The 23,650-nt window shown below is 52.3% G+C and overlaps 1 protein-coding gene and 1 long non-coding RNA gene across 2 annotated transcripts; one reads left to right on the top strand and one right to left on the bottom strand.

Moving 5' to 3' along the window:
• The first annotated feature begins 4,961 nt into the window (after nucleotides 1-4,961).
• On the top strand, nucleotides 4,962-6,237 carry LOC149912428 (uncharacterized). The gene is made up of 3 exons (XR_016461909.1): nucleotides 4,962-5,085; nucleotides 5,303-5,497; nucleotides 5,724-6,237. It is a non-coding gene; the product is annotated as an uncharacterized LOC149912428 (long non-coding RNA).
• An 816-nt stretch (nucleotides 6,238-7,053) lies between these two features.
• Nucleotides 7,054-18,182, bottom strand: LOC149912427 (maestro heat-like repeat-containing protein family member 2B). The gene is made up of 29 exons (XM_090131765.1): nucleotides 18,095-18,182; nucleotides 17,795-17,960; nucleotides 17,563-17,661; nucleotides 17,252-17,403; nucleotides 16,750-16,893; nucleotides 16,126-16,218; nucleotides 15,774-15,843; nucleotides 15,545-15,658; nucleotides 15,386-15,459; nucleotides 14,948-15,067; nucleotides 14,713-14,820; nucleotides 14,364-14,523; nucleotides 14,216-14,256; nucleotides 13,837-13,978; nucleotides 13,139-13,191; nucleotides 12,700-12,807; nucleotides 12,271-12,396; nucleotides 11,967-12,089; nucleotides 11,677-11,832; nucleotides 11,337-11,459; nucleotides 10,972-11,051; nucleotides 10,492-10,627; nucleotides 10,283-10,375; nucleotides 9,861-9,956; nucleotides 9,564-9,687; nucleotides 9,275-9,384; nucleotides 8,747-8,899; nucleotides 8,336-8,490; nucleotides 7,054-8,192 (listed from the first exon to the last, which is right to left on the bottom strand). Exons 2-29 carry the CDS (start codon nucleotides 17,937-17,939, stop codon nucleotides 8,141-8,143), a joined length of 3,150 nt encoding a protein of 1,049 aa, XP_089987891.1. The 5' UTR covers nucleotides 17,940-17,960; nucleotides 18,095-18,182; the 3' UTR covers nucleotides 7,054-8,140.
• Nucleotides 18,183-23,650: the final 5,468 nt, after the last annotated feature.

Below are 23,650 nucleotides of genomic sequence, written 5' to 3'. Positions count from 1 at the left end.
TGTGTCTTATTTCCCTTTTAGTAACACTGGCTAAATCAGAGAAACTGATAAAAGAATTTCATGATTGCAGCTTAGGGATTCTTTCCCACTTGACCAGAAGTAATCTATGTCCAAAAATGTCTGTAAATACTTTTTCTATATTATTTTGCCAGAAGTATTGATATTTGAGATGAATGGCAAAACCATTTTGCGTACATAGATAAGCAATGCAAATTTCCTGGATTGTTTTAGAGAAAAAAGCTCTGGTTATCAGATGGTTTCCATGCAGAAATAAGATTTACAGAAAAATTCTCATTATTATTATTCATGCATGAATAAGTTCAAAAAAGAGATGTGGGGGATGTTGTTTCAATTCCAGGTAATTGTAGGAAGGACTGTCAGGATGGAAAGGCTGGTGTCTGCCATGGGCAAAGAAACACTTCTGGTTTTCATGTTCCCTTTCTCTTTGAGTGCAAGAGGCCACGAGGAGAGTGTGCCCTAAACTTGGACCCTTTTTGACCATTGCAGCTGAGATGGAGAAATGACCCACCTTCTAGAAGGACATCAGGACAAAGAGATATAATGAAAATAAGTCCAGGCTGGCTGTCCTTGTGGGCATCAGCTGCTGGCATCTGCATTGCTGCTGCCATTAGCATGGCACAGCAGGTAAAAGATTGCTTTTCCTTGTGTGACACAGGAGCTCTTGACTTGAAAGCTAGAGGGATGCAATAGAAAGAGCTGCAAACTCTGCCAGACATGGCAAAGGTGAGTGGGATGTTGTTTCAATTTAGTGCTGATGTCAGGAGGGACTGTAAGGATGGAAAGTCTGGTGTTTGCCATGGGCAGGGAAACACATCTGGTTTTCATCTTCTCTTTGTGTGCCAGAAAAAGAAGAGAGTGTGCCCTAACATTGGACCCCTCCTGCCCTCTTCTGCTGAAATGGTGAAATGTTCCAGCTTGTAGAAGGACATCAGGACAAAGATATGTAATGAAAATAAGTCCAGGCTGGCTGTCCTTGTGGACATCAGCTGCTGGCATCTGCATTGCTGCTGCCATGAGCATGGCAAAGCAGGTAAAAGATTGCTTTTCCTTGTGTGACACGGGAGCTCTTGACTTGACAGCTAGAGGGATGTAATAGAAAGAGCTGCAACCTCTGCCAGACATGGCAAAGGTGAGTGGGATGTTTTTTAAATTAGTGCTGATGTCAGGAAGGACTGTAAGGATGGAAAGGCTGGTGTTTGCCATGGGCAGGGAAACACATCTGGTTTTCATCTTCTCTTTGTGTGCCAGAAAAAGAAGAGAGTTTGCCTGCAACTTGGACCCCTCCTGCCCTCTTCTGCTGAGATGGAGAAATGTTCCAGCTTCTAGAAGGACATCAAGACAAAGATATGTAATGAAAATAAGTCCAGGCTGGCTGTCCTTGTGGGCATCAGCTGCTGGCATCTGCATTGCTGCTGCCACGAGCATGGCAAAGCAGGTAAAAGATTGCTTTTCCTTGTGTGACACAGGAGCTCTTGACTTGAAAGCTAGAGAAATGCAACAGAAAGAGCTGCAACCTCTTCCAGACATGGCAAAGGTGAGTGGGATGTTGTTTCAATTAGTGCTGATGTTAGGAAGACTGTAAGGATGGAAAGGCTGGTGTTTGCCATGGGCAGGGAAACACATTTCAGTCTGGAGAAGAGGAGGCTCAGGGGAGACCTTATTGCTCTCTATAACTACCTGAAGGGAGGTTGTAGCGAGCTGGGGGTCGGCCTCTTCTCTCGTGTAACTGGTGATAGGACTAGAGGGAATGGTTTCAAGCTTCGCCAGGGAAGATTCAGGTTGGATATTAGGAAATACTACTTCTCTGAAAGGGTGGACAGGCACTGGAATGGGCTGCCCAGGGAGGTGGTGGAGTCACCGACCCTGGAGGTGTTCAAAGAACGTTTGGATGTTGTGTTGAGGGATATGGTTTAATGAGAACCATTGGTGACAGGTGGATGGTTGGACTGGATGATCCTATAGGTCTTTTCCAACCTTAGTGATTCTGTGATTCTGTGATTCTGTGACATCTGGTTTTCATCTTCTCTTTGTTTTCCAGAAAAAGAAGAGAGATTGCCTGCAACTTGAACCCCTCCTGCCCTCTTCTGCTGAGATGGAGAAATGTTCCAGCTTGTAGAAGGACATGAGGACAAAGATATGAAATGAAAATAAGTCCAGGCTGGCTGTCCTTGTGGGCATCAGCTGCTGGCATCTGCATTGCTGCTGCCATGAGCATGGCACAGCAGGTAAAAGATTGCTTTTCCTTGTGTGACACAGGAGCTCTTGACTTGAAAGCTAGAGGGATGCAATAGAAAGAGCTGCAACCTCTGCCAGACATGGCAAAGGTGAGTGGGATGTTGTTTCAATTAGTGCTGATGTTAGGAGGACTGTAAGGATGGAAAGGCTGGTGTTTGCCATGGGCAGGGAAACACATCTGGTTTTCATCTTCTCTTTTTTTTCCAGAAAAAGAGGAGAGTGTGCCTGCAACTTGGACCCCTCCTGCCCTCTTCTGCTGAGATGGAGAAATGTTCCAGCTTGTAGAAGGACATCAGGACAAGGATATGTAATGAAAATAAGTCCAGGCTGGCTGTCCTTGTGGACATCAGCTGCTGGCATCTGCATTGCTGCTGCCACGAGCATGGCAAAGCAGGTAAAAGATTGCTTTTCCTTGTGTGACACAGGAGCTCTTGACTTGAAAGCTAGAGAGATGCAACAGAAAGTGCTGCAACCTCTTCCAGACATGGCAAAGGTGAGTGGGATGTTGATTCAATTAGTGCTGATGTCAGGAGGACTGTAAGGATGGAAAGGGTGGTGTTTGCCATGGGCAGGGAAACACATCTGGTTTTCATCTTCTCTTTGTGTGCCAGAAAAAGAGGAGAGTGTGCCCTAACCTTGGACCCCTGCTGCCCTCTTCTGTTGAGATGGAGAAATGTTCCAGCTTGTAGAAGGACACCAGGACAAAGATATGTAATGAAAATAAGTCCAGGCTGGCTGTCCTTGTGGACATCAGCTGCTGGCATCTGCATTGCTGCTGCCATGAGCATGGCACAGCAGGTAAAAGATTGCTTTTCCTTGTGTGACACAGGAGCTCTTGTCTTGAAAGCTAGAGAAATGCAACAGAAAGTGCTGCAACCTCTTCCAGACATGGCAAACTTGAGTGGGATGTTGTTTCAGTTGCTGCTGATGGCAGGAAGGACTGTAAGGATGGAAAGGCTGGTGTTTGCCATGGGCAGGGAAACACATCTGGTTTTCATCTTCTCTTTGTTTTCCAGAAAAAGAGCAGAGTGTGCCTGCAACTTGGACCCCTCCTGCCCTCTGCTGCTCATAGGGAGAAATGTCCAAGCTTCTAGAAGGACATCAGGACAAAGATATGTAATGAAAATAAGACCAGGCTGGCTGTCCTTGTGGGCATCAGCTGCTGGCATCTGCATTGCTGCTGCCGTGAGCATGGCACAGCAGGTAAAAGATTGCTTTTCCTTGTGTGACACAGGAGCTCTTGACTTGAAAGCTAGAGGGATGCAATAGAAAGAGCTGCAACCTCTGCCAGACATGGCAAAGGTGAGTGGGATGTTTTTTAAATTAGTGCTGATGTCAGGAAGGACTGTAAGGATGGAAAGGGTGGTGTTTGCCATGGGCAGGGAAACACATCTGGTTTTCATCTTCTCTTTGTGTGCCAGAAAAAGAGGAGTGTGTGCCCTCACCTTGGACCCCTCCTGCCCTATTCTGCTGAGATGGAGAAATGTTCCAGCTTGTAGAAGGACATCAGGACAAAGATATGTAATGAAAATAAGTCCAGGCTGGCTGTCCTTGTGGGCATCTGCTGCTGGCATCTGCATTGGTGCTGCCATGAGCATGGCAAAGCAGGTAAAAGATTGCTTTTCCTTGTGTGACAGAAGAGCTCTTGACTTGAAAGCTAGAGAAATGCAACAGAAAGAGCTGCAACCTCTGCCAGACATGGCTAACTTGAGTGGGATGTTGTTTCAGTTGCTGCTGATGGCAGGAAGGACTGTAAGGATGGAAATGCTGGTGTTTGCCATGGGCAGGGAAACACATCTGGTTTTCATCTTCTCTTTGTTTTCCAGAAAAAGAGGAGAGTGTGCCCTCACCTTGGACCCCTCCTGCCCTCTTCTGCTCATAGGGAGAAATGTCCAAGCTTCTAGAAGGACATCAGGACAAAGATATGTAATGAAAATAAGTCCAGGCTGGCTGTCCTTGTGGGCATCAGCTGCTGACATCTGCATTGGTGTTGCCTTGAGCATGGCACAGCAGGTAAAAGATTGCTTTACCTTGTGTGACCCAGGTTCTGTTGACTTGAAAGTAAGAGGGATGCAATAGAAAGAGGTGCAACCTCTGCCAGACATGGCAAAGGTGAGTGGGATGTTGTTTCAATTAGTGCTGATGTCAGGAAGGACTGTAAGGATGGAAAGGCTTGTGTTTGCCATGGGCAGGGAAACACATCTGGTTTTCATCTTCTCTTTGTCTTTGTGTGCCAGAAAATGAGGAGAGTGTGCCTTTACCTTGGACCCCTCCTGCTCTCTTCTGCTGAGATGGAGTAATGTTCCAGCTTGTAGAAGGACATCAGGACAACGATATGTAATGAAAATAAGTCCAGGCTGGCTGTCCTTGTGGGCATCAGCTGCTGGCATCTGCATTGGTGTTGCCTTGAGCATGGCACAGCAGGTAAAAAATTGCTTTTCCTTGTGTGACACAGGTTCTGTTGACTTGAAAGCAAGAGGGATGCAATAGAAAGAGATGCAACCTCTGCCAGACATGGCAAAGGTGATTTGGATGTTGTTTCTGTTACTGCTGATGGCAGGAAGGACTGTAAGGAGGGAAAGTCTAGTGTTTTCCCTGGGCAGGGAAACATATCTGGTTTTCATCTTCTCTTTGTGTGCCAGAAAAAGGGGAGTGTGTGACTGTAACTTGGAACCCTCCTGCCCTCTTCTGCTGAGATGGAGAAATGTTCCAGCTTTTAGAAGGACATCAGGACAAAGATATGTAATGAAAATATGTCCAGGCTGGCTGTCCTTGTGGGCATCAGCTGCTGGCGTCTGCATTGCTGCTGCCATGAGCATGGCACAGCAGGTAAAAGATTGCTTTTCCTTGAGTGACACAGGCTCTGTTGACTTGAAAGCTAGAGGGATGTAATAGAAAGAGCTGAAACCCCTGCCAGACATGGCAAACTAGAGTGGGATGTTTTTCAGTTGCTGCTGATGTCAGGAAGGACTGTAAGGATGGAAAGGCTGGTGTTTGCCATGGGCAGGGAAACACATCTGGTTTTCATTTTCTCTTTCTCTTTGAGTGCCAGATAAGCAGGGGAGAGTGTGCCCTCACCTTCGAGCTCTCCTGCCCTCTGCTGCTCAGAGGGAGATATGTCCCAGTTTCTAGAAGGACTTCAGGACAAAGCTATGTAATGAAAATAAGTCCAGCCTGGCTGTCCCTGTGGGCAGCAGCTGCTGGCATCTGCATTGCTCTTTCCATGAGCATGGCACAGCAGGTATAAGATTGTTTTTCCTTGTTTGAAACAGGCTCTGTTGACTTGAAAGCAAGACGGGTGCAATAGAAAGAGCTGAAAGCTCTGCCAGACATGGCAAAAGTGTGTGGGATATTCTTTGAATCAGTGCTAATGGCATGAAGGACTGTAAGGATGGAAAGGCTGGTGTTTGCCATGGGCAGGGAAACACATCTGGTTTTCATGTTCTCTTTTTTTTTGACTTCCACAGGCCAGGAGGAAGCCTGGTTCCATGGACCATCAGCAAATTGTCTGTCACTTGGGAATTCACACGTTCTTATGGACCTTGAAAAACCACCTGACAGTTGGCCAATGTTTCAAACTAGAGAATCACAGACTGAAGAAACACTCAGGTTTCAGAAGGTGCTACTCAGGTTTCACTTTGTTCCTCTCTTCCAGGCTGCATGACATCTCTGGAATATTACCAGAGAGGGAAATAAAATGTTGTGGATTAACTCAAAATTTAAGTGTTCCTGATATCTCCTCATAAGATGCCCATAATCAGTCAGCAAGTCCTGCAGTACTCCAGAAGAAACACTGCAGTTCATTTAATTCAGCCAATTATTCCGTGCACTCTGTTGCTACCAGGCTACTTGGTCCTCTACAGCTGCTGGTCTTCTGAAAAACATCAGTGTTTGGTTATTCATTTGGAAGCTCAGTGTTACATCCTGTAATCTCTCTAGATTTCTCCATGAGAATATGTAGAAATCTGTAAAGCTCTGAAGTCTGGTCTGGACGATCAAGTAGTGAGCTGGACTGTGAACCAGCTAAAGGAAAGAAGCCAGAGAGTTCTGGTCAGTGGAACAGAGTGAGTCTAGTTGCTGATGACACAAAACTGTGAGTGGCTGACATGCCTGAAGGCTGTGCTGCCACCCAGCGAGACCTAGACAGGCTGGTGAGTTTGGCAGGGAGAAACGTAATGAAATATAACAAGGGCAAGTGCAGAGACTTGCGTCTGGGTAAGAACAGCTCCCCAGGTACCAGAATAGGTTGGGGACTGACCTGTTGGAGAGCAGTGTAGGAGAAAGAGACTTGGGGGTCCCAGTGAACAGTGGGCTGACCGTGAGCCAGCATTGTGCCCTTGTGGCCAAGAAGACCAATGGCATCCTGGGGCAGACTAGAAGGGCTGTGATTAGCAGGTCGAAAGAGGTTCTCCTTCCCTTCTACTCTGCCCAGGTGACCAGAACTGGAGTATTGTGTCCAGTTCTGGGCCTCTCCGTTCACAAGAAGGACAGGGAACTGCTTGAGAGAGTCCAGTGCAGAACTTCTTTACGGTGGGGGCGACAGAACACTGGAACAGGCTGCCCAGAGAGGCTGGGGGGACTCCTTCTCTGGAGACATTCAAAACCTGTGTGGATGCGTTCCTGTATGACCTGATCTAGGTGTTCCTGCTAGGGCAGGGGGATTGGACTAGATGATCATACAGGGTTCCTTCCAATCCCCAACATTCGGTGATTCTGTGATTCCGTAACTGGTGTGGAGAAGAGATAGCAGCTATTAAAATGAAGACTTGGTAAAAAAAACCCTTTTCACATCTTAGCCAGGATTCTGGTATTTAATTTATTTAAATAAATAATACATTTTTAAGCTCATCTTTTCTCTTCTCTTCCTCTTCTATCCTCTTCTCTCCACTTCTCTCCTCTTCCTCTTCTCTCCACTTCCCCTTCCTTTTCTCTTCTCTCCTCTTCTCTCCTCTTCCTCTCCTTTTCTCTTCCTCTCTTCTTCCTCTTCTCTTCCTCTTCTCTCCTCTCCTCTTCCTCTTCCTCTTCTCTCCTCTTCCTCTTCTCCTCCTCTTCTCTCCTTTTCCTCTTCTCTCCTCTTCCTCCTCTCCTCCTCCTTTTCTCTTCCTTCTCTCCTCTTCCTCTTCCTTTTCTCCACTCCTCTTCCTCTTCTCTCCTCTCCTCTTCCTCTCCTCTTCTCTTCTCTCCTCCTCCTCTTCTCTCATCTTCTTCCCTCCTCTTCCCCTTCTCTCCTCTTTCTTTTCCTCTTCTCCTCTCCTCTCTTTCCTCTTCCCTTCTCCTCTTCCCTTCCCTTCTCTTCCATTCCCTTCTTCCCTTCTCTTCCCTTCCCTTCCCCTCCTTTTCCTTCCCTTCTCCCTTTCCTTCTTCCCTCCCCTCTCCTTCTGCCCCCTCCCCTCTCCCCAATCTCCCCTTCCTTCTCCTCTTCTCCTCTCCTTTTAAATTTCCCTTTTTCATTCCCTTTCCCTCTCCTCTTCCCTCCTCTCCTCTCCTCTCTTTCCTCTTCCCCTTCCCTTCCTCACTTTTTTCCTCCCTTCTCCCTTCCCTTCTTACCTTCCTCTCCCCACCCACTCCCCTCACCCATTCCCCCTGCTTGTCCCCTCCCCTCCTCTCCTCTCAAATTTCCCTTTTGATTCCCTATTTCATTTCCCTTCCTCCTTGCCTTGCCTTCCCTTCCCTTCCCTTCCCCTCCGTTTCCTTCCCTTCCCCTCCGTTTCCTTTCATTTTTCCTTTCCTTTCCTTTTTTGTTTCTTTCCCTTTCCTTTCTTTTCCTTTCCTTTTTCATTTCTTTCCCTATCTTTCTCTTTCTTTCCCTTTCTTTCCCTTTCCTCTTCCCATCTTTTCTTTCCTTTTCTTTTCTCTTTTTCTTTTTGCCTTTCTCTTCTTTGGTCTACTGGCTCCACCGTCGAAGACAGAACTCTCTCATTCTTCTCCACGTCTCACTAGAAAATAGAGAGTCTCAAGTTGTGAGTGAGTTCTTTTCACCTCAAACAGACTTTGAGAGGGAAAAAGAAAAGCCGCTTTGTCCCGGGATCCCCAGCTACAAGTTTGACCGCAGCAACAGCAAAGGCAGGAGAGCAGATACCTGTCTGTGGGCCCAAGCAGCCGACGGAAGTTGTCGATCACGACTTCTGCGTGACAGCGGGTGAGGATGATCACCGCCTGGCACAGGAAGGGCACGACTGCGCTCTGCTGCGTGGATGATGTGCAGCTGCGCAGGATGTACAGGATTAGTGGAACCTGAAAGAGGAAGGGGAGAAGGAACAACTTGCTGCATCCTTGACTCTGCAGGGAGTGACCGTGGACATTCAGCGCAGGAGCAGTGCCCGCTCCCTTGACATGCTGTCATGGCCTAAGCCTAAATGTCACGCCAGCCCCCCTGTCTAAGCCCTGGCTCTGCACTCAGGCTGTGCTTCTTTCGCACAAGAAGCAAATGGCACAAGGCATCATGCAACAGCCAGAAAAAGTCCAAGACACATGGAAGAAAGTCTCTTACGTCCCGACAGATGTCCTTTCTGTACATCTGCAGAAAGGTGATCATCCACTTCCCAGCAGCACGCACGCGCATTCCTTTGGCTTTCTTGAATGCCTCCTTCGTGGCCATCATGAAGTCGACGGCGCGTTCCACGGGGAAGTTTCTGCAGACCATCTGCAGAGAAACGAGAAGCAGGAGAGATCCCATCACTGCTCTGCGGCAGCTCTTCAAAACATAAAGCAGTCTGGAGGGCACTCAGGCAGCCATCACAACGCTCCTGCTGTCCGTACCCTGCTATTTTTACGGAAGGCAGTTGAGCCTTCTCTCAGCTTCTCCACCCATGGCGTCTGCTTACATGCAAAGCCTACCTCCCAGCAGCCACAGTCACACATGCAAACAAACACACACAGTCAACATACACACAAATGCACATCATACAGTCAGCTCCTTGCACTGGGCACCTGAAGGCCAGACATAGCTGGGGGCAGCTTAGGGTCATGCAGAAGCCTACGCACTGAGATCCCACCGCCCCTTTTTGGGCCCACTTACCCTTGCGATTTTGGATGAGGTCTGGAACTGCAAGGTGGTGCTGCAGGCATGCAGCCCCTCGCACAGGCTCCTGATGTCTCCCATCTCGATGACTGTGTCGGTCTCCTTGGCTGGAAAGAGCACGGAGAGAAAAGGAAAGTCATGCTTCTGGAAACAGAACTGCTTTCCTTGGGGCAGAGACAGAGGACGGGGTGGGGACGAGAAGAGAGCTGCGCACAGTGCCTCTCCCTCCTGTAAACAGGGCCTAGGGGAGGAGAGAAGAGGGCTGGTGCACACCCATTCTACTTGCCTTGGATTCGGAGAAGGGAGCTCAGACAGGAGGCAGCCAACTGGCGGGATGCGGGCATGGGGTCGCACGTCAGAGGCGCCAGCAATCCCACCAGGGAGCCAAAGTGCTCGCAGGCATCTGCTCTCTGCAGGGGTGAGAGGCAGGAAGAAAGCTGTAGGCAGCCCCGGCTCTCCCTGGCTTCTCCGCCTGTGCCTTCCTCACGCCGTGGCACAGCATGCACAGCTGGGCGGAGCTCGCCTTCCAGCTCAGGGGCTGTGGGGAGGGAGCAGGGGGCATGCGGTGGGGCTCTTTACTCACTCGAAGCTCTTCAGAAGCAGCCAGCAGCTGGGAGCAGGTCTGCAGGGCCCTCTTGCGCTCCCACACATCGTCTGAGGTGATTGATTTCTGCAGGACCTGGGGCAAGGCATCTGTCTCACTGCGGACATCTTTTCTTTCCTGCCACCCCTCTCCCTGTCCCTCCTTTTCCCCTCCCCCCCCCCGCACAGCTGTCCCTGCTCTCTGCAGATGTTTCTGCCTCCTAAACCGGGAGCTGTGGCCTGCCAGGGCTGGCTCCTGCCTTTCCCACTGCAGGGCCCATTTCTCTGCCCGTTTCTGAGCTCACAGCGAGCTGGCATATCAGCAGGAGATTCATCCCCCGCTGACCATCCTCTCATTCGCCAGATCTCTGTCCCTGCTATCCACAGGCATCACACTTTCTCCCTTGCCCCACATGTACTCACTTGGACTATGTTCTGGAAGAAGTCACAGCTGGGCTCTGTCTCGAGCAGGACCACCATGAGCCGGCCCAGAGCGTTCAACGATGTTTGCTGAAGCTGAAAGCAGAAGAGGAGATTGAGGTGTGGCATCACGGCTGCTGCCAGAGCATAGGCTGTGTGTGCTGAGGTAGGGCTCCTGCTGAGAGGTGGCCGGGAAAGTTACGGCAGGTTACCTGCAGGTACTGTGCTGCGTGCTGTGACTTCCTGATCTTCAGCATCATCTCTGCTGAAGGGTGCGTCACGATGTTCTTGCAGCACAGAGTCAACATCTCCCGCATGTCCTTGTTTGCAAAAGTGGGCTTCAGCTTGCTGACAGGAGGAAAAAAGGAAGAGAAAGCAGAAAGGGCCTTTAGCAGCGCTCTGCAGACTGGTTCAGACAACATCCAAGGTTCTCCTAATCGACAGCTACAAAGTAAACACCCCCAGCGCATGCTTGCTGTGCACCGTCTTCAGTTCCAGCAGTGCCCGCCTCCTCCCTGGCAGCAGTGAACCACCTCCCTCTCTGAAGGGAAGGAGACCCCTTCTCTTCCCCGCCACGGGACGGGAGCACCAGGGCCATTCTCTCCTCACCCCCTGCCCCCTCCGGGCCTTCGGAGCTACCCAGAAGGTGGAGCACCATCCTGTTTTGCAATCCCAGAGGCTCGCGCCCTTACCTCAACTGCTCCAGGGCCAGAACCACCTTGAGGGGCACTGGGGAGACAGGGGCACCCAAGTAATACTTCTTCAGCAAGTCCTGCAAGTCCCAGAGAGACACTGTCAAAGCGGGCAAGAAGCACGCGAGAGCTGTTCCACCCAGCCCAGAGACAGACACAACTGCCACGCGCCAGCCCCATCACTCCCACATTTCCCACTGCAGGATGCAGCAGCTCCACAGCTGGTGGACCTAGCCCGCTGCACAGCTGCTGCCTGCCAGCACCTGAGGCTCCCACCAGCTGGAGACGTGTGTGCCTCCAGGGAAGCGAGCCTCGTGGCACAGCCCAAAACTCCACTGCAGGCAGCTCTGGCTCTAGGCACTCACCATCAGGATCTCCAGCAGCTTGCCCTTCAAGGAGGGGTTAAGGCTGGCGGAATCACCCACGGTTTGGAAGGCAGAGCTGGAGTCAGTGATGCTCTGCACCAGTGCAAGGTTGTTCCGCAAGTCCTGAGGCCCAAGAAAGAAGAACATACTGTGAACTGCGGGAAGGGCCGAGGGCTGCAAGGGGGACACGTGGGGGCGATGCTAAGGGAAGGCTTGGGTCTTCATCTGGGCACAAACCGTTCCCCAGGGGACCTTCAGAAAGAGAAGGCCCATCTCAGCATCTCCCCAGAGGAGGGGCTGCGGCTGGGCACAGACACCCTGGCACGTTTCAAGCTCTCACCCGGCAGCTGCAGCTGTACAGCAGCAGGATGTTGCCCACAATGTCTACCTCCAGGCGGGCGAGCAGCTGCTCCTTGCTGGCACGCAGTGCCAAGCTGCCATAGGCGAGCATGAGAGCGCTGCGTGTGGCATGAGCTCTCGTGCTGTCCAGCTCCATCTGTGTGGGAAGAAGTGCTTTGAGAACTTGCTCAGCGGCCCCCAGTGCCCAACAGTGCAGCTGGGCTCCCAAGGCAGGAGCTGCTGTGAAAATAAGGCAGAAGAAAGCCAAGGTGGAAACCCGTAACGCTTTACCTTCTTGCTCCTGGCAATCCTTCCATTCCGGCCCTTGCACAGCCTGGACGAAAACATGATGAGTGTGTCCAGGACTGGGTGGAAGTTGCCCTCAGCAGCATGGCTGACAAGAGAGATCATTCCCTGCACAAAAGAACAAGGGGCAGTTGGCGCAGGCGTGACCTTACTGGTGCAGCCAAGCACAGTGGCTGGGCCAGTCCTCGCCTGAGGGAAACGGCAGCAGTGAGGAGATCAGAAAGGTCTGGAGCAGGGCTAGAAGACAGACTGGGGACGCTCACAGAAGCTGCAGGAGGGGAGAGCTCACCTGGGCCTCAGAGGGCTCCTCCGCGTTTGCTTCCGTCAGATGTTGCAGCAGCTTCTCTTGGACGTGAATGTGGAGGACTGCCTTACAGGCTCCCAGCACTGTCCCCAGTGCCTTGTACAGGAAAGGCTGCATGGGAAGGGAAGGGAAGGGACGGAAAAGGAAGTCAGAATCTGAGATGTAGCAGCAGCCTGACCTGTTGGCAGAGGACCAGGTGGGAAGGGAGCACCCACGCTCCCTGGGAGTCGCTGAGAGCAGCCGCAGGCCGAGCTTTAGCCGGTCCCCGGGCAGCTTGCAGGGAAAGGCCCTCTGGGGGACATGGGCTGGGGAAGCAGCATGAGCGGGACGAGTGGGCAGAGCACCAGCCGCAGCCCCAGCCCCAGTTGGACACCTGCAGCTGCACCGCTGGGTAGAGCCCGGGGGAAAACCCACCTTTTCTGCAGAGCTGCTGGCAGAGCTGCCCAGCCAGCGGCTCAGCTCACAGCTCAGGCCCTTTGTCCAGGCGTCATCCTCCATCGTCTCCAGAGAAGCCCTCAGAAACTGTTGGAGAACAGAAGAAGCCAATGTTCCCTTGCCCTTTGCCTCTTCCCCCATTTCCAAGTTGCTGCAGCCTTCTGGGGAGAGGTGTCTGGAAGAACAGGCCCTCTCTCAGCTGCCCCAGCATCCCCTCCATTAAAGCCACCTGCAGCTCTTCTCCTAAGAGCCGCCTTGGGCTTGGGACGAATGGGAAGAGGCAGTGCTGCAAAGGCATGCGGCCGCTCTGCAGCAGCATTTTAGAGGTTGTTCCTGTCCTGCGGGGGCTCATATGAGAGCAGGTCACCTTTAGGCAGGCAAGCACTGCTCTGCACCACGCCTCCTGGCAATGCTGTACCTTTAGTAGATTGTGCTCCCACTCTGCAGTGTCCAGGAAGCTCTCCGATTTCCCTGCACAGCAATAGGAAGCAAAAGACCTTTGCTTGGGATCAAGCCACAAAAGAGCTGCTGCAAACCTGGTTTGGCCTGGGCACTGGGCAAAGCTGGGACCTGCGCCCCCTCCACAATGACCTGTCCCTCCCCACAAACACTTTCCCAGTAGGAACACAGAACTGCTCCAGGACTGCTGCCTGAGGGGAGGTGAAGGGCCCATCCATCTCCTGGAATGGGTAGACCCCAAGGGGAAAGGTCCCTGGGCCTCAGTGCCGTATCCCTGGAATGGGAACTGCAGTAGAGCAAGCAGTGGGCCACAGGTTGTATTTTCATCCTTCCCTTCCCTTCCCTTCCCTTCCCTTCCCTTCCCTTCCCTTCCCTTCCCTTCCCTTCCCTTCCCTTCCCTTCCCTTCCCTTCCCTTCCCTTCCCTTCCCTTCCCTTCCCTTCCCTTCCCTTCCCTTCCCTTCCCTTCCCTTCCCTTCTTTCCTTTCCTCTCCCCTCCCTTCCCTTACCCACCCCTCCCTCCCCTCCCCTCCCCTCCCCTCCCCTCCCCTCCCCTCCCCTCCCCTCCCCTCCCCTCCCCTCCCCTCCCCTCCCCTCCCCTCCCCTCCCCTCCCCTCCCCTCCCCTTCTTCCGCCTCCCCCTCTCCACCAGCACTTTACCTTCAAGGCACTGCAGCAGCAGGGGGATCTCAGCTGCCCACATGGCCCCCACAGCTCTGTGGATCCTGCTGTGGAGGTTTCGCATGAGCAGCAAGGCAGCAGCTTGGAGTTCGCTGCCTGCAAAAGGGCTCCCTGCCAGCACCTGAGCAAGAGCAAGGAGAAGCAGGGTCACTTCTGCAGCAAGAGCAGCGGCTTCCCCCCAGGATGGAAGCAGCTCGGCTCTGCCCTGGCGGGCAAGGAGCAGCCAACAACTTTTCCCATGGTGCTGCGAGCCTGGGAAGAGAATGGCAGCCCCGGGGCTCAAATGGACACTGGCGCTCTCGGCCATGCTGCTTCCTCCTCGGGGCTTGTGACACCAGCCCCTGGAGCATCTACTCACCAACAGGCGCACCAGCAGCGTCTGGGGAGTCAGCAGGGGGCCTGCGGGGAGAAAGGTGTGCTGAGTGCCCTGCCACATGTCCCTCCGCTGTCCCTTCTGGGTGCTAATACGGGTCAGCAGAGCTCCCTGGGGGAGTTTCTGCTCCTACCTTGAAACACGGAGCTGAGGAAGTGTGGATCCAGCTCTCCTACCTCCCGCGCTGCCAGGTCCTCTCTCTCAGCCAGGCTTTGGATGCAGCGGGAGATCGGGATCAGCATGCCCGTGTACTGAGCTGGAACCACATAGAGCAGCAGCCGCGGCCACAGGAGCTGTAGGGAACAAAGCAGTTGAGCGTGTCAGCATTCCTGCCTCCGCTCAGAGATGAAGAGGACTCTGTGAATTTCCCTGAGTTTTGTGTGCTTCAGAGCACGCTGGAGGAGAGACCTGGGGTGTTGCAATGGGACAAGGAACACGTGGTGCGAAGGCGAGGAGCGGCAGCAGGGCAGAGTGTGACTTACTTTGGTCATCCCTCTCACTGAGAAATCCAGCGATCCCAGGATGCTCATGCACTGCTCTTGCAGAGCTCCTTCTTCCTGGGCCTCCTGGGCAGAAAGGACTCCAGCTGCCTGCACAACATTGTTGTTGAAACACCAGTTACTCTCAGCTGGCTCAGGTGTGGTCCCACTGGCGCTTCTGTGCCAGCCTTTGAGCAGCAAAGGCCTTCCAAAAGAAGATGCAGCCCCCTGTCCTTACCCTTCTTCCCGTGCTGCGGCTGAACTCATTGAAGATATGCCCCACTACGTCCCAGGATGAGCAGCTCTGGGCATCGGTGCTGAGCAGGTCCCCGATGAAACGCAGAATGGCCTTCCTCACCTGCCAGGGGTCAGTTATGGGTTTGATTTTCCAGGTCAGAAGGCAAAGGGAAGCTACGTGCTCATTGGGACAGCCCTTTGGGCACGAGCAGAGACAGCGAGAGCAGAGGACAAGCCTTGGCTCTTGAGGTGAGGGCCAGGCCGTAGCACCGGGTGGTGCGCCTTCCAAGTGCAGCACAGGGACCTGCCTGCTCCACTCTGCCTGCTCTCCCCACAGGAGCCATCGCGACCCTGTGGTCAATGCCCCAGCACCTGTCTAGTCACCCCAGCCCTGCCCGTCACCACTCCGACAGAGCTTTCTTTTCCCAAAGCAGCTCACCTGGATCCTGGGGTCGCTGCACACGCACTGCAAAGCCTCTGCGACCTGGGGCAGCTTCTCCGTCATCACAGGCTCTGCAAGAGATGTGCAGAAGCATGCATGGAGACACAACCCTGATGGCAAAAGGGATCCCTGGAAATAGCGACCCATGGTACTGACCATCAGAGCAAGCTAGAGCACTGAGCAGACCCAGGGCTGCCACGCGTCCAGCCTCCCTCTCATCGCCCAGCTGCAACCGCAGAAACAGGACTGCTTCCTCTGGGCAGATCCGGGCTGCAGAGAGAAAATCCCGTGCTGTGTTAGCAAGAAACACATGCCCATTCCTGAGGTTGGCGAGAAAGGTTTTGGCCAGGGCACTGCCAAGCATTGCCAAAGCTCCTCTCCTTACCCTGCAGCAGGATGCAGCGGGTCAGCTCTGTGCTATCAGCCTCGCTGTGCTGCCTGGTGTCATCAGAGAGCTGTGGGAACAAAGTCCGTTTTAGAAAATCGCATCAGCACTGAGGACAGAAAAGAAACTGTGCTGCCAGCTCTCGTCTCCCTTGGCACTCTCAGGGAGAGGACATGCAGACAAAACCCGGCCTGCCCCACAGCATCCCTGGGGGCACACGCATGGCTCTGGAGGAGCCTCAGGCATGCAGGAGCTACAGCTGAGCACCTGTCAGAGGCTCAGAGCTCTGCAGTCCTCCTGAGACTTGGACAAGAGGGAAACTGCTGTGGGTGCAAGGATAGGCTCCCCTTACCTGGTAGAACATGGCACTGGTAATGGCCAGAAACTTGTCCTTGGGGATGACGGTCTGAACTCCCTCTAAGGCCTCCAGGAAGATAGTGAGGCTCTGTAAGAGACCAGGAGAGGAAAAAAGCGCTGAAGCCACATCTAGCCACTTGGGAGCGGAGAAACTGTTTTCCAATGGTTTCTCCACTGGGGGAAGCTCCTGCACACTGTTTGGCATTCTTGTTTGTCCCCCAACTCTCAGCAGCACCCAAAGTCTCTGCTTTCAACCGAGCCCTGTTGGCATCGTTTGCAAGCATTTCCCACCCAGCATCCCTCTTCTCCCTCATCAGATGCAACTAAACGTGGTCTGCCTGGTTGTTAGCACAGAGCTCCTCAGGCACTCAGAGCCCCACGGTGGTGGTTGTGAAGCCTCCCATCCCCAGAAGATGGGCCCCACTGACTCCTGGCTCCCTCCTGGTTCCTGTCCCCATTGTTCTTCCCTTGACGGAAGAGCTCAGGAAGCCTCAGACCTCCCTTGATCACCTGTTCCTTCTTTCTCCAAGGGTTCCCCACCTCCTCCCCGCATCCCCCTGACCCCTCGTGGCATTTGCATGGGCCCCACATCCACGCTGAGCCCTGCACAACATCTCACCTTGGTCACTCTGCAGATGTCTTGGACCTCCTGATACGGGCGCACGAGCCAGAGGAGCTGCTCCCAGACGTGCTCTCGGTGCAGCTCCTCTTGCAGGAGGACAGCCATCATGGCAGTCACAGCCCCGAAGACGGCCTGCTTGTCCTGGAGAGGGATGGCAGAGGCCCGGCATCAAAGACCGAAGGTCTGCCCTTCCGACAGAGAGGGCTTTCTCTTTTCCTTCCCCTTCCCCATACCCCCTTGCCCAGCAGGAGATGAGCTCGCTCTGGACAGCAGGGAGATTTTCCCCACACCCTCGTCCCCAGCACTCCCTGCCACAGTGCTGTGATATGCAGCTGCTTCCTGGCACGGAGATGCAGCCCCGAGCGCAGTTTGGGGCCCTTTGCAGAGCCAGCCCACTCCCTCTCATCACCCCTCTGCTCTCAGCCCACTGGGCACAGACAGAGCTGCTGACACGGAGGTCCCTGCTGCCATCCTGGGCTGGGAATGCAGCAGTGCTCACCTCTTCCTCCTTGCAGTCCTGCCAGTTTGTCAGCACGGAGAAGAAGAGCCAGTGCAGATTCTCGTAGATTTGTTCTTTCTGCACGGCAGGCCGGGGGCATTGCTTTCCAGAGCAGAAGTGAACCTGGACTCCTTCTGACCATTGTTTCACAACTGAGAAAACAAAATGAAACAACAAAATAAACGAAGAATTAATTTTAAAAGAAAAAACAAACAAAACCAAACCAACAAGAGAAAAGGGAGCCTGTGAGAGTCTGCAGGGCAGGATGCAAGGGCTGTCCTGAGACCCCCTGCTCTGGAGCCAGCACTCACCAGCACAAGCGAGGCGCAGGGTCCGGCCGCTCCTCACCTGGCCCACCACACTGCGCAGGCCAGCCAGCATCAGCCACGTGAAGGGGATGCACTGTGGAGCTGCAGAGGAAGGAGAGGTCCACAGTCAGAGCCCTGGCAGCAACAGAGGCGGGGGGGAAGCCCTGCATCCCCCAGAGAGGAAAGACCCCTTTCCCCAGTTGTCATAGGTGTAGGGTGGCTGAGAGCACTCTACCGTAGATGCCGAACAGTTTGCTGAGGGTGATGAGCACAAAATCCTTGGGTCTCTCCCCGATGGCCTTCAGCTGGCCCTGGAGCTCAGCCATCACCAAGCTGAAATGCATCCGGGCCAGAGCCACCAGGACGTTGCTGGCAGCCATCCTCACGTTGTCCCTGACACCCTGAAAAGGAGTCACTGGTGACACACCGTCCAGGAGACTGCCTGAGACCCTGGGAAGGGCTGAGCCACCGCCGTCCACCAGCACAACACCAGCACGGGCAGCGGCTCCCTTTGCCTTTGGCTGTAACCCCTCACCTGGGCTGCCGTCAGGTCCCGGGACACCTCTGCCAGCAGCCGGTTCACCACTCCGCACGGCGGGCGGCTGTCGTCTTCCCACAGGGCGCCCTCCAGCTCGCGGTACACCTGTGCTCGATCACCCTGGGGACAGGGACCAGTCATGCTTTGCTTTGCCCTTGCTCTCGGGGAGCCGCCCACTGCCACCCATCACCGTGCCGGTGTGGTGCCGCGGCCCGGCACCCACAGGACCACGGCACTGCGCCACGGCAAGGATTCACGGCCGGACGTCCCCAGCTCACCTCCCGGTCTTGCAGGCGCTGTTGCAGCACAGTCACAGCGGAGACAGGGACAGGGCTCGGCACCCTGCTTCTCTCCCTGCGACGCGTACGTCTGGGCACGCAGCCCACACAGGCAAAGAGACCTGGAAGCAAAGAGCGGAGCAGCTGCCGCCGGTGTCGCTCGGAGCCAGGGCCGAGCATCCGGCCGGCTCTGGGAGGAACGCTCCTCCAGCCCCACGGTTGGCGGGGACGGGGGAGGGAGCTTTCCCCTTGCTGGGGTGCCGGGGAAACCACGGCGGGCAGCTGCGCTCAGCAGAGCGAGGACGGTGCTGCCGGCGCGGCCTGAACTGACTCTGGAGGCACACGTGCGCTCGGGCGGCGTCACGGCGTGCGGAGAGGTGGAGGGACTCACCTCGAAGGGCTCTCAGCCGCTCCATGACAGCAGGAAATCTCCAGGTAGACGCAACGCTCTCTCTGGTTCCGCTTCCTGCGGGTCCCACAAGCGGACTGAGCCACCGCTCCCACCGCTGCCACGAGGGCGCACGAGGTACCACTGTGACATCACAGCGCAGTGTCACCTCACAGGGAATGGCTGGGGACCAGGCAGCACGCAGGGCAGCCCTGCAGGCCCCCAAACGCAGCATGTTCTGTGATGCACTCGGCTCTGGGGTTCCGGTTCCATGCGGAATTCCAAGCAGGGAATGACCTCAGCTGAGGGAGAGCCCCTGCCAGGGAGCAGCTGCTGGGCACCGCTGCCCGGCACTGTCTCAGTGACTGGGGACTCCATGCCGGGAGGTCCCTCTGGATCGCATCCCTCCCTTCTACTCTGCCAGCTGTACCACCTCACTGGGTATCATCAGCAAATTTGCTGAGGGTACACTTGTGTCATGGAATCATAGAATCTTGGAATGGCCTGGGTTGAAAAGGACACCATGATCACGTAGTTTTAACCCCCCTCCTGTGTGCAGTCACAACCAGCAGCCCAGGCTGCCCAGAGCCACATCCAGCCTGGCCTTGCGTGCCTGCTGGGATGGGGCATCCACAGCCTCCTTGGGCAACCTGTTCCAGTGCCTCACCACCCTCTGTGTGTTGTTTCCACTGCCTGTGACATTGATGAAAATGCTGAAGAGCACCAGCCCCAGGATGGACCCTTAGGGGACACCACTCACGACTGGCCTCCACCCGGACTCAGAACCGGTGATAACAACCTCTGGCTGTGACCATCAGACCAATTATTTACCCACAGAATGATTCAGCCTTCAAATCCATCCCTCTCCACCTCAGAGAGAAGGACGCAATGTGGGAACATGTCAAAAGCCTTCCACAAGTACAGGGAGATGACAGCAGTTGCCCAATGCCCACTGATGTCGTCACTCCAGGAAGGCTTCAAAATATATCAGTAGAATTTCAAACTGTGCATTCAGCTGGTTTCATTGAAATGAAAATAAAGTGATAAATACATAGGAAAATAAAGAAAACACACCTCTTGAAAGTATTGCAAATCTTATTGTACCAATTTCAATAGGCTAGTTAGGAGTAGAGAGAATAACTTTAAAATAATGGAATTTGAGTTGCTTAAGCATTTCTTCACTAACTGCTGGCTTAAATATTAAATCTCTGTCACTTACAGGTATTTGTATTGAGCTCAGCCGTTTGGCTTTTTAAAGGAAAAAAAATCTGAGACATTACCATCTCAGTTTTTGTACTAATATGATTTGACAGCAGCAGTAAAACGGAGCCATTGCTAATTGCTTCTACATAGAGATTATTAAGGAATTTCTATCTGAACAGCAGAATACTTGCATTTCTAATAAAACCTCTAGAAGAGAAATCACGCTTTGGTTCTGCTGATGCGTTCTTATCAGTTATTGCAGCTTTCAGGTAACTCTTAGTTTGCCCTTATCAAACTTTCCTGTTTAGGGGAGCAACTCATGTGAGAAAGGAGGAAAGATGATACGTGGAAAGTATTATACACACTAATCTCTATTGTAGAAAATGCTGGCATACAAAATAATCTCCTTTATTAAAAAGCGTACAGTTAAGAGTCCAGCCCACATGAAGATAGAAGCTTCACTTCTTTTGGTGTCTGTCTGGAGCTCTGCTGCTACATTTCTAATAACATTAGAAACATGACAAACCTAGCTAGCAACACTAACCTTAGAGTCTAAACCATGAAAAAGAAAAGGGAAGGCAGCAATTTCACATTTCCACTGCTGTCACCGTCCCAGGAGGTGACTAGGCTGCATTATTTTCAACAGCTGAAGTCATCAGGGCCCAAACTGTTTAACTGTAACTCTGAAAGTCACAATTAATACAGTACAAATACAAGTACTCTGCTATGCAGTGTGTCCTGACTCAGACTGAAATTAAAACATGATTGCTTATCTCTGTGGCTGAAAGGAAAAACTGAAATCTTCCATTCAGTGCAGCAGTCAGCTCCTCCAGCTGACACAAGGCCAAATGTTCTATTGCACTCACTCATAAATAAAGCATGGGGCAGATCTGCTAGGTTTACAAATTGCTGGAGGAGATGGTGTCTGCAGATTGCCTTTCCTTTGCCCTCTTCTACTACATGTGAGAGGAATCCAAACTGAGTTCTTCCTCTGCCTGGGGCATTTGGAACCCACACAGTCAGATCCGATACTAGGAGAAAAATTCTAAGAGTGGTGAGGTGCTGAACACCTCAATAGAAAGCAGAAAACTCTCCAAATCCTGTCCTTATTGCTTGTGTCCCACACTGAAGTTAGCTTTTCCCTTCCCACCAAGGGCCGCAGTCTTTGATTCTCTCCATCTTCCCCCATCTTGCTCCCTTGCCCGTCACAGGAAAGCTCTACTTTCTAAAGTGCACACGATGCCTTGTTTACCTGCTGCCATGCTGCTCAGTACCGTCTCTTCTCCTGCTCTGTGCTGGAATACATTCAGACACAGCCTGATTTTCCAAGAAATCAAGCTCACAGTTCTGTTCCGACCATTACTGGATTGTGGAAGGATGCTCCCAGCAATATGCCATTCAGCAGGTAGAGCTTGTTGCTGGGAGGATGGTAAGATTTGACTCAGAAAGAAGGCTGTCACTGCAGCCAAAACCTTGTCAGAAGAGAGACGTGAGCTTGTCATTTGTCCATTGCATTCCTTGCAGGTTTGATATAGCACATGAAGATTTCGGTACATCAGCAGTGAGCTTTCACCATTCTCATCTTCACTTGTGATTGCTTGGGTGATTTACATACCAGCAGCACAAGGAGCCTTTATACTTCTTCTTCCTTTGTTTTCTTATTGGAAAATCACTGTGAGACAGGTAACATGGTTTACAAGTGTCAGTGCAATATATTTGCTTCTAGTAATGCAGATGTATTGATGCCTTGTTTTTCATCTGGCGAATGTACTTTGTAAGTTATGTACTTCTTTGTAAGCAGTAAGCAAGTACTTTTAATTACTGATACAAATTATTTTACCTGGACTTGAGCAAGGCCTTTGACATGGTCCCCCACCACATCCTTCTCTCCAAACTGGAGGGATGTGGATTTGATGGGTGGACCACTCGATGGATAAGAAACTGGTTGAAAGGCCGCAGACAGAGGGTGGCCATCAATGGCTCCATGTCCAGGTGGAGGCCGGTAACGAGCGGCGTCCCCCAGGGGTCTGTCTTGGGACCGGTGCTCTTTAACATCTTTATCAATGACATCGATGACGGAATCGAGTGCACCCTCAGCAATTTGCTGACGACACCAAGCTGAGTGGTGTGGTTGACACAGTTGAAGGACGGGATGCCATTCAGAGGGACCTCGAGAGGCTGGAAAGGTGGGCCCGGGTGAACCTGATGAGGTTCAACATGGCAAAGTGCAGAGTTTTGCACTTGGGCCGGAGGAATCCCAAGCATCCCTACAGACTGGAAGGAGCGGTCCTTGAGAGCAGCCCTGTGGAGAAGGACCTGGGGGTCTTGGTAGACGAAAAGCTTAACATGAGCCAGCAGTGTGCCCTTGCGGCTCGGAAGGCAAATGGTATCCTGGGCTCCATCAGAAGAGGGGTGGCCAGCAGGGACAGAGAGGTGATTGTTCCCCTCTACTCTGCTCTTGTGAGGCCCCACCTGCAGCACTGCGTCCAGGTCTGGAGCCCCCAGTACAAGAAAGACAGGGAGCTGTTGGAGAGGGTCCAGAGGAGGGCCACGAAGATGATCAGGGGACTGGAGCACCTCCCCTATGAGGACAGGCTGAAAGAGCTGGGCTTGTTCAGCCTGGAGAAAAGAAGGCTGTGGGGTGACCTCATTGCAGCCTTTCAGTACCTAAAGGGAGCCTACAAACAGGAGGGGAATCAACTCTTTGAAAGGGTGAGTGACAGCAGGACAAGGGGAAATGGTTTTAAGCTGAGGGAAGGGAGATTTAGGTTGGACGTCAGGGGGAAATTCTTTACAAAGAGAGTGGTGAGGTACTGGAACAGCTGCCCAGGGAGGTTGTGGATGCCCCATCCCTGGAGGTGTTCAAGGCCAGATTGGATGGGGCCCTGGGCAGTCTGGTCTAGCATTAGGTGGGATGGTTGGTGGCCCTGCGTGTGGCAGGGGGGTTGGAGATTCATGATCCTTGAGGTCCCTTCCAACCCTGGCAGTTCTGTGATTCTGTGATTCCTTGATAAAATTCCTTACTACCTTCAGTTGTATAGCCAAAGCAGTGTTTGAGCTGGTAATGTATTCTTGAACAGCACTGCTGCCTTTAGCATTTGTATGTTTAGATATGAAAAGAGAACTTGGTCATTATTTCACGATGAGAGAACCTTGATTTCACACAACAGAATTACAATACTGTAAAATGCCACTGTAAGAATGTGGCTTTTCTTCTTTCTTTTTTTTTTTTTTTTTTTTTTTTTTTTTCTTATTGCAATGGTGAGTGTATGATTGATTCAAGATAAACATTTTTTTGTAAGTCAATCTCTATACCTGTTTTGAAAAATATGTGTTTTTATTTCTCATTATTTAAAAATTGTCAGGCGTGAAGAATCAGGAGGTCACTCATGATACAAGATCAGTAAATATCTCATATCAAGGTTAGAGAACATTCTCTCTGTACATTTTAACAGAGGAGCTGCATCTGTACGTAACTGTAGCTACACACGATGAGCTTTTCTTGAAGGTAGGCAGGAAATTTGGTCTGCCCTGGAACAAAAATCCAGTCCTGTTTTGACTGCTATACTTTTCACTGAGATAAAAAAATGGCATCATTCTGCAGGATGAACTAGATATACGGAATTTGGCACTGCCCTTAAATTTTGTGTAGTGAACTGAGGGACATCAGAGCTTTACAGATTT

The sequence above is a fragment of the Phasianus colchicus genome, chromosome Z, assembly GCF_987193195.1.
Source record: "Phasianus colchicus chromosome Z, bPhaCol1.hap1.1, whole genome shotgun sequence".
Lineage (NCBI taxonomy): Eukaryota > Metazoa > Chordata > Aves > Galliformes > Phasianidae > Phasianus > Phasianus colchicus.
The sequence above is the reverse complement of the archived record's forward strand: the minus strand, read 5'-3'. Positions and strand labels throughout refer to the sequence as shown.

Bases quoted from the DNA above. Each gene is read 5' to 3' on its own strand.
- LOC149912427 (XM_090131765.1), bottom strand. From the start codon at position 17,939: ATGGCTGCCAGCAACGTCCTGGTGGCTCTGGCCCGGATGCATTTCAGC. The intron at 15,844-16,125 runs GTAAGGGGAGCC...TTGTTCCCACAG, and splicing joins CCAGTGCCATGTTCTACCAG to CTCTCTGATGACACCAGGCA. The intron at 12,397-12,699 runs GTGGGTTTTCCC...CTTCCCATGCAG, and splicing joins CCAGCAGCTCTGCAGAAAAG to CCTTTCCTGTACAAGGCACT.